Here is a 10,058-nt window from a genome sequence, read left to right on the forward strand (position 1 = left end):
ACCTCCGACCCCATATCCGCCACACGTCTTGCGTCAGATATAGTTCCGCCCCTGCACACGGGGATTTAGCAGAATTGCATTCTGGGATTGCTTTACGAAAGAGATTGCTGGAGATCTGCTGTCACAATTGTCTGGTTCCCTAGTCAGAATAGGATTTAGTAAAACAAGGTACTTTAATGGGACATAGATTCATAATTTGGAACTAATATATTAGAGGAGGGCTGTTATTTTCTGCACATTTTATTATAATTTTGCTAGTTTATCAAAACAGTACAGGTCTTGGTGAGTCCTAATGTTTTATCTCTTGGTAGTGTCGCTATTATTGACTGATAACAGAAGGCGATCACATCAACTTCTCCCCTCTAGTGTTAGCTAGGGACCAATAGCAAAGCAGTGGATAACTATTTGATTGCAGTGCCCTCTAGTGGCACATTATAAAACATACTCAATACACTGTTTGGGGCTAGATTTACTAAGCTGCGGGTTTGAAAAAGTGGGGATGTTGCCTATAGCAACCAATCAGATTCTAGCTGTCATTTTGTAGAAAGTACTAAAAAAATGAAAGCTAGAATCCAATTGGTTGCTATAGGCAACATCCCCACTTTTTCAAACCCGCAGTTTAGTAAATATACCCCTTAGTGTATGAGATATATAAATACGGTGTTTGTTGTGTTTTATTATATAACATTCTTCCACAAGACTATAAGATTGGTGGCAATCTCGCTTCCCCTGGGACTCCCAGCTGTTCGAGCGATCGGTGGCTTTGAATGCCAAAGCTCATGTAGAGGCCCCACCCATGGTAGCATACATGAGAGGCTGCCCTTTATTGAATTGGCGAAGTTATCTGTCCAATCGGAACGCTCCTTTCCACAGCCAGGGACTGGTCTCATTACTAGTTTCAGGGAATTCCGCCCGGAACGTCTGTAACTTGTGGAGCTGGGAGAGTGTGGAACTTGCAGGCAGTGGGGGTCTGTAAGAAGGTCCCCCCACTGAAAATAATTGGATGAGAGTGGTGTGATTGTTACGAATGATGTAAAAGTGGACATCCCGCTTTAGGGTATGCTGTCATGCATGTAATAGTCTTGTTAATGATTTTTTATTGCATTACAACCTGACTTCTTCTGCAGAGTCTACCGTTGTCCTTCCCAAACACAAACAGAGGGTCCCGTTGGATAAGGAAGAGATTATAAAGAAATTGGAGGTAAGGTCTCCCCATTGTGAGTTCTTAAAGTGGATTTAAATGGTTCCTGGTGGAGTTAAATTGGGGCTTTAGCACTGCCGTTGGAGTCCCCTCCATTTGCTCAGGTGACGGCACAAATCTTTTGCAGGTTTTAAACTCTGTCACATTCCAAGGAGATTAAAACTACAATCTATCTATACATGTCAAAGTGATAAATGGATGTTGTATATATCCTTCAAGTGTACGACGGTACTGTGCTATCTGTGTTGTAGTCACAGATCCATCAATCACAGGCCAAACTCAACCCATCCAAACACACACATACACACGCTGCATAATACCAGAATTCCCCACACCTCCTCATGCCCTCCTATCGCCCTCTAGTGAACCATGTGATCACACTGCTGGCAAAGGAGGCTTCGGAGAGCTTGACGTGAGTGGAGGTGAACTCTACGATAATCAAAATGCTTTGCTCTGTTGGTCTAATTTATAATTAAAGCTACAGAACAGTCTGGCAGTTTATTTGCCGTTTATAGTGTTTTGAGATGTGGCATATACTTTTGCTGAAATATGGCATTGTGCAGTGAACGCCTCATGAAAGATTTTAAACAGAAAGCTGTCTGCTTTAGGGCATTCAAACCTGATATTAGCTGCTTGACTCAAATGACTTTTTTTTTTATACTTTCCAGTGAAGTAAGCATTATACCTGAGCTAGGAAAGCAGAGTACAATCTAATTTTGCAATCGGCACGCTGGCCACCCCTCTCCTGGGGTAGCGGTGGTGGAAAAATTATTTTTCTCCCAACGAATTTTAAGTAAATAAATCATTGTGTTAGAATGGCGGTAGGATTTCTTCCATATTGTCAGCAAATTTTTGTACTATATGTGATTGATTAACTCCTGCATTTAGTTCTTATGGAATACTGTGATTACTGTGATTTATTTTTTTTTATTTTTTTTAAATTGCGTGAAACAACTAATTTTTACTTCCAACTAACAAATTCGCAAAGGCCTGGCTCCTGTGTCCAGTGGTTGAGCATCATTTAATAATGTACAGTTAGACTTCTGAGAATAGTAGTATTATACAAAGTTTAGGCAAGCTCTCTCGTCATGCTGTACCCAGCATGCACCTCTGCACTTAGTCAAATACCCAGCATGCACTTCTCAGAATTCCCATATATCAAAAATTGCTCACGTCAACTTACACTTAAATTGCACATGTCAACGTACACCATCTTTATATATTTCACACGCTAACTCTGACCTGATACAGCGAGCGTGGGAATAATAAACTGACAATAGGAATTACCACTATTCTTCCTGTCACATTCTCCTCACAACGCCTTCCCCCCAGCAGCCATGATTGCCGTATCATTAGACTGTTCATCATCGCCTCAGACAAAGCACACGCATCTAATTGTTCTCCTTCAGCAGACAAGAGAATAAGTCTCTCCAGCGATCATATCTGTATACTATGACAGTGTTTGTTGACTCCGTAACAGCCCTCTCGTTTCTTCATTATATTCACGTGCATACGGTGAATATAAACAGTTTCCGTTTATTGAAATTGCAGGCGTTTGTGTAGAGCCTGACATCAATATAAGTCATTTTAGACCTTTTTAAAATGTGACCTTGCACCCAACAAAATTCAAGGGCAAAACAGGCTGCAATTTTAGGAAAAAGAAGTGAAAAAAAAAAAAAAAACGACAACAGCCCGGTTGCAGAAGTATGCACACCCTTTTATAATGGGACTAGCCGTGTTCAGAGTTAACCAATCACTTTCAAAATCATGTTCAAAGGTAATTAAGTAATTATACTTGCCAGCAATGAAAGTGATTGTGATTAACCCCCCAAATAAAGATCTTGTAGGATTTCCTTGCAGTTTTCTTGGTGCGGTGGCTCAGTGGTTAGCACTTCTACCTCACTGCACTGGGGTCATGAATTTGATTCCCGGCCAGATCATTATCTGTGTGGAGTTTGTATGTTCTTCCCGTGTCTGCGTGGGTTTCCTCTGGGTGCTCCGGTTTCCTCCCACATTCCAAAAACATAATAGTAGGTTAATTGGCTGCTGCCAATATTAACACTAGGTTATGTGTGTGTGTGTGTGTGTGTGTGTGTGTGTGTGTTAGGGAATTCAGACTGTAAGCTCCAATGGGGCAGAGGCTGATGTGGGTGAGAAATATTCTCAGTACAGCGCTGCGGAATTGGTGGTGCTATAGGCAATCTCTCCACTTTTCAAACCCACCAGAAACTCGCATCTTGATACATTTACCCCCAGGTGTGCAAAGTTAATAGAGACTTATTCAAAAGGTGGTCCCACAAAGTATTAGTTTATGGGGTGTGCACATTTATGCAACCAGGGCATTAGGTACTCTGTGAACAGAACTAGATTTCATGATTTCCACCAATTCCAGTTGCCCATGTGTTATTCCAATCTCAGACGTCTTGGAAGTGTGTAGTGTGTAAGACGTATTGGAAGGAGGGAATTGGTAATCTGCATGCACATGAACATCGTATCCAGCCCAGAAAATGTCTGCCTCTGCTGTGCAAAATAATATATGGTTACAAAAGTGGTCCATTGGGTATGACTACCGGAGGAAAAGAAGTCCTTCCTGTTGTAGTAAAGCCAGTGATAGGAGTTCACGTACAAAGCGGCTATAGATCTGCTCTCTATCCCACAGAATCTTGAGAAGAAGGAGAAGGAGGTGAGCTCCGAGGAAGAAGAAGAGAACAAGGAGGAGGAGGAGGAGAAGGAGGAAGAGGAAGACTATGATGAAGAGGAACATGAGGAGGTAATAACTGGAAACGTGTGGTTTTATATAGGTCCTTTGGGCAGCATGGTGGCTCAGTGGTTAGCACTTTTGCCTCACAGCACTGGGGTCATGAGTTCGATTCCTGATCATGGCCTTATCTGTGTGGAGTTTGTATGTTTTCCTCGTATTTGCATGGGTTTCCTCCGGGTGCTCCGGTTTCCTCCCACATTCCAAAAAAAATACTGGTAGGTTAATTGTCTGCAGTTAAATTGCCCTTAGTCTCTCTCGATCTGTGTATGTATGTATGTTAGGGGATTTAGATTTTAAACTCCAATGGGACAGGGACTGATGTGAGTTCTCTGTACAGCGCTGTGGAATTAGTGGCGCTATATAAATAGATGATGATGAAGTCTTTTTGGATTGCTGTAGTTAAGAACGATTAGGTCCTCCTATTCACATGATATGTGTGGCTGGGAACACCTGGAAGTTTGAAAATTTAGTTTTGGGTGGAATATCCATTAAAACCTGGTCCAAAAAGTTACTTATCTGGCTTAATTATTCAGCCTATCCAGTGGGTCGCCCAATGTCCACCACTCGCTCCTCCTAGAGAACCTCATTGTACACGGTTCCATCTGGAAGCCTACCACAGCTCTAATGCGGAGCACGCCAGTTCCCAAAGGTTATTGACCATTGTTCCTAGTGCCTGCGTATCTCTGTACCCATGAGTGGCAGTGTAATCAGCAGGTTGGTGCAGAACCCCGGAAAGTTGTACATTCTTGGTTTCCCACCATTGTGCGCTGACCCACGGTGTATATAGCTGCCCATGTGAATAACAGGGGAATACAGGTACTGGAATCAATGATCCCAATGCTTGCACTCATTTTTGAGAGCAGTTCCAATGTAGCATTAACGCATAAGTTGACGAGCCCCTAGTCTGTAATATTTTCTTTTCCCTTAAGAGTTCCAGATAGAGCCATTTCAGGCAGAATCTGACATTAGTTCAGTCCTCCTGGCCCACAAGTGGGTTATGGGGAAGGGATCTATGCTCCTAGTCACAGCGAGAAAAATGAAATTACATCTATGCTTTGTCCTGCATTATTGTAACATTTCACTGTCAGTCATCAGTGATCCATATTTGTAAAGTGGTTGATTTTCCAGTAAAATACTTGATTTATAGAAGCTCATAGACACACTAGGAGATTGTGTGAAGCAATTGCCAATCAGAAATATCCTTTGACATTTCATGTAGCGAAATTAGTTGTCTCAGAGCCATTTGCCAGCACAGATTGAATCACTTTATCCAAACTGCCTAATGTTAGACTAACAAGAGAATCTTCCTGAACGGTGTTGTGTCCTCAATAGAGTTTACTGTTCTTACCCTTATTTCTGTGTTCATAGGAAACTGACTACATCATGTCCTATTTTGATAATGGGGAAGAGTTTGGAGGAGACAGTGATGATAATATGGATGAAGCCACATACTGATCCCCCATCTCCCTACAGAGGATCACTGATTCCCCACCTCTACACAGAGGACCATTCATCCGCCACTGCTTCGTAGAGAACTATTCATCCTCCACCTCTCTGCTGAGAACCATTCATCCTCCACCTCTCCGCAGAGTACCATTCATCCTCCAGCTCTTCGTAAAGTACCATTTATCCTCCACCTCACCGTAGAGGACCATTCATCCTCTACCTTTCCGTAGAGGATCATTCTCCCACCACAACTTCGTAGAAGAACATTCATCCCCCACCTCTCCCCAGAGGTCCAGTCACCCCTAACCTCTCTGCACAAGACCATTCACCCCCCACCTCTCTGCAGAGGACCATTCATCCCCCAACCTCTCTGCAGAGGACCATTCACCCTCCACCTCTCCGCAGCGGACCATTCACCCCCCACTTCTCTGCAGAGGACCATTCACCCCCCACCTCTTCATAGAAGAATATTTGTCCCCCACCTGTTCGTAGAAGAACATTCATCCCCCACCTCTCCCTAGAGGACCAGTCACCCCCCCTAACCTCTCTACACAAGACCATTCACCCCCCACCTCTCTGCAGAGGACCATTCACCCACCAACCTCTCTGCAAAGGACCATTCACCCTCCACCTCTCTGTAGAGGACCATTCACCCCCCCACTTCTCCGTAGAGGACTATTCATCCCCCACCTCTTCATAGATGAACATTCATCCCCCACCTCTCCGCAATGGACCTCTGGACTGAGCCTCTGGGTTATGTCTCTCTATGGTGAATGGAAGTCACCAGAGTCATACGGAAGCAATTTTAACGGATTTTATTTTGATTGTTTTAGGTATATTCAATTTTTAACAATGGGTAATTTACAACATGTACTACCCTACATCCCATTTGAACTTCAGCAACAGTTGAAAAGCTTCACCTCTTTACAATATCCATTTAGATTTTAGCTTTTTTAGACTAATTTATTGGTATATTTTAAATGTCTAGTCCTGCAGTGTCTCATCTAAACACTAGAGGACAGTAGAGGGACTGGATCCAGCTGATGGACTTTGAAATACTTTTAATATTCTACTTCGTTACTGGACAAAAAGAATTGAGTACTGTATATATAGATAATTTGTTATTTTTTGTACCTTAAGACATTCTACGATTGTTAGATTTGAATGATTTTTCTTTTTACAGTAATAGCCAGCAGAAGGCGCCAGCGTTTAACATGAGTTTGGTGATCAGTTAAACAGATTGTATGTAAGTTACAAACTGGCTTACTGATCTGAACAGATTATATTGGTGTATAGCTGACCAAACACATATGTAGATCTGTTCATCCAGATTGCACTGAAACAAGCAAATCTAGTCCAATTTGCTCAGACCGTAGATTCTGATTGGCCTATGAGCACTTCAGCTTGCGTTAATTAAAAAAGTTTATGAAAAGTTCTATAGAACAGCGCCAACTCACATATTGGCACCCAAGATTTAACTCTTCCTTGGCGCAGTTTGGAGCTGAAAGAAAATAGTAAAACTGTATGTATTGTGTACCGTTATTATTTTAATTGTTTATTGCTAGACGGAATGCTCACCTTTGGTTATATAACCAGTAAGTACATCTTATAGACTGTTCAATTGATTGTCATGAAAGAGAGCCGAACATTGTGTGACTAATACATAAATTAGTCATAATTTGTGCTTACCTGAGCTTAATGTGCTCGAATATTTAAGAAATTTGTATTCAAATTAAAACCGAAATGACTCTTAAGAAGGAAAACAGATTTTTTTCTCAAAGTATAAGTCCATGCTGTATAGTGTTTTTTTTAGGAAAAATTCCACTGAATACTGCTGACTTTTAAATTCATTCGATTGCACAGTTTAGCACACATTGCATCCTCTCCAATAAAATGTTATTAGTGCTGTAGAGTTCTAAAGTTCGTAATATAAATATCAATTTTGGAGTTTTTGTCTTCAGTCTGTTGCCAGAAGCAATATGTAAATGCAGTCTATGGGTCTGACTTATCAAGGCATGCATTCTGAGCACAACCCTCGTTTAGTATTAAATGCACGTATTTAGGCTTTGCGTACTCCTGAAGAGCACAGATCTCTAGATACATGCTGTACTCTACTGCACAAGACGCTGCAGGATACGTCCAAGACCTATGTGGATAATAAATTTGCAAACAACACACAGGAAATAAAAAAAATGTTGAATTAACGTCACCTGTTAATAATAAGGCATTAATGATAAAACAGTTAAAAAAAGTGTTATTATTTTTCTCCATTAAATACATTTATTAGGATGTTGTTAATGTCTACTGAGCATAAAATACATTTTTATAGTTGCCCGTGATTGCAAACACATGTTATAGCATGCGTACGAGACTGTCATCACTACTGATCAGGACTTAGACTAGCCCTGTAGCTAGAGCAAGAGATACGGCAGAAACAAGTAACTTTGAGACGCTTTGAACTGGATTTGGACATGGCTGTATGCGCTTGAGCTTGGCACGCCCCTACTGTAAATTGATTATGACAAAACGCCCCTTCCCCATTCACTCCCAGAAAACGTAGACTGAAGTAAGTGACCTTTGAGTTGGATAACCCAGCGGAGAGGGCTGCGTTCATGGACGCAGGTTCTGGGCATACGCAGAGTGAGTTTTCGTACGATACGCTCAAAGTCGGCAGATACGTGTCTTAATGAATTGGGCCCTATAAGTTAAAGGCCAAATTATGATGTATATTTGGTCAGTCCACAAGATCTTCCCCCAATATATATATGAAATATCCATACCTCCCAACGGTGCTGATTTTGGCAGGACTTTCCTGATCCTCGGACATGATTTCATGAGAAAGTGGGGGTGGGGTACGGCATATGTATACCGAGAAGGCCGACAAGACTTACCCTGACCTGAGGATTCCGAAGGGGCTGCTTCCCAACCTTGACCAATGACGATTCCTCTTCAACCCGACTTCAGCCAATGACGATGAAGCAAGAAGGCGGCTGCAGTTGGTGACGTCATTGAGCCTGCCGACGCGATTATCGCTGTTGTTAAGGGGGTAATGTAAGTATGCACCCATGTACAATGTAGAAGTAATGTAGAAGTTAATGGTGACCCACCATCAACCGCCCAAGAAGAATATTCCACTTCTTTTTCATGGTTTCTTAACAGACTAGATATGTGCCTATTGATACCTTGTGTTCTTGAGACTTTCATGTTACTTACAGCTCTATGCCATTTTAATAGATTTGCCGGTTTAGCCTCTTTCATTCTTAGCCACTTATTTTATTTGTAGAGACAAAAGTCGTCCTGTTTTGTTTACAGCACTCACTGGTAAGCCTGTGTTATCCTCCCTGTTATGATGGTCTTAGCAGTGGTCATTGTATCGTTGTTTAACGATGTGTAGTGCAAGATCTCAGTGCCCACAGACCCTTTTTTGGTCAAAGTTTCGGAATCTGGCAACATCCCCCATGTTTAATTGTTGCCTTCAATTAACCTTTTATATCTTATTAGTAAAAGTGTTTTATTGTATCCTGAAGTGACAGTTAAACCACTTCCTTGTTGAATTGCATGTTTCTGGGTATTTCTGTTCTGGCAAAACAATGTTGTATTAAAAATGTTTTTGATAAAGACATATCCAAAACTATGACTTATGTCGCGTGAGTTCCTTGAAACCACAAATCAAAAAATTCCATCCTAGACACTGATTACCTCCTCCCATTCCTGCTTCCAAATCTTCTCCTGAGCTGCTCCTTACCTTTGTAACGATCCCCCACACCCTATCAGATTAGCCTCTACTCTCCAAGGTTCTCAAGCATGCCCTTAAGACTCAATTCTTTATTGAAACCTATCAGTCCATCTCCTATCTCCATTCCTCTGATACCACCTCCAGTCCCCCTGTTGTCGTCACCCTTTTATTGTCTCTCCCTTCCCTTTAGGCTGTAAGTTCTCACAAGCAGTACCTTCTTTCCTCGTGTTCTTTTTCTGCTATTACATCTTGAGCCCAGACCTACTTTACAATGGGCATTATCATTATTCTTACTCACTGTCCCGTAAATAACTTGATATGCAATACCAATTTATCTGTGTGTCATCTGTTAATTAGTAGTTGTGTGGTCATTGTATAATTGTGGTTAGTTTAGTAATATATTATGTAATGTAACCTGTATCATCGCTGTCTGTGTATAGTATACAACTGTTATGTATAGCTTTGCGGACCTTTTGTGGCGCCATATAAATGAAAGTTAATGGTACTAATAGAAAACAAAAGAAGATGTATGTAGATAGACTGCTCAGGTTGTTGAATCCAATCCCTTCTCTTTTTCACATGTTTTGTGGAGATCTGTAGTGTTCACCATGCTATAGTCTAGATGGAGGTGTGTGTTAATGCACTACCCAAGAGCTGGCAGTCACTCCTGTCCAGTCGCGTTCACTACAAATGTCCTGGGTTGTCAGGTTTAAATCATGCTGCACTTCAGGTTATCTGACAGTGGAAAGCGACATTTATAACAAGTTAAAGGCCAATTCCTTGATTTAACATCGGGGCACCTGCCGGATCCAGCGGAACTGTAATCAATAATTTTTATGGAATTGAATTTTCAGATTTTGGTGGAGTTATCCTTCAATGGTAGAAGCTCAGATGAGGGAACCCAATCAAACTGC

General features: G+C 41.6%; 1 protein-coding gene across 2 annotated transcripts in view; it reads left to right on the forward strand.

The window, feature by feature from the left end:
- Positions 1-9,042, forward strand: part of POLR3GL (RNA polymerase III subunit GL) — a 30,403-nt gene extending 21,361 nt beyond the window's left edge. For both annotated transcript variants that reach the window (XM_075192871.1, XM_075192872.1), the window contains exons 6-8: positions 1,128-1,201; positions 3,861-3,971; positions 5,331-9,042. In XM_075192871.1, coding sequence (XP_075048972.1) covers positions 1,128-1,201; positions 3,861-3,971; positions 5,331-5,417 — 272 coding nt within the window. In that variant the 3' untranslated portion in view covers positions 5,418-9,042. The remainder of the gene's footprint in view (positions 1-1,127; positions 1,202-3,860; positions 3,972-5,330) is intronic.
- Positions 9,043-10,058: the final 1,016 nt, after the last annotated feature.

Source organism: Mixophyes fleayi, chromosome 12 (assembly GCF_038048845.1).
Source record: "Mixophyes fleayi isolate aMixFle1 chromosome 12, aMixFle1.hap1, whole genome shotgun sequence".
Lineage (NCBI taxonomy): Eukaryota > Metazoa > Chordata > Amphibia > Anura > Limnodynastidae > Mixophyes > Mixophyes fleayi.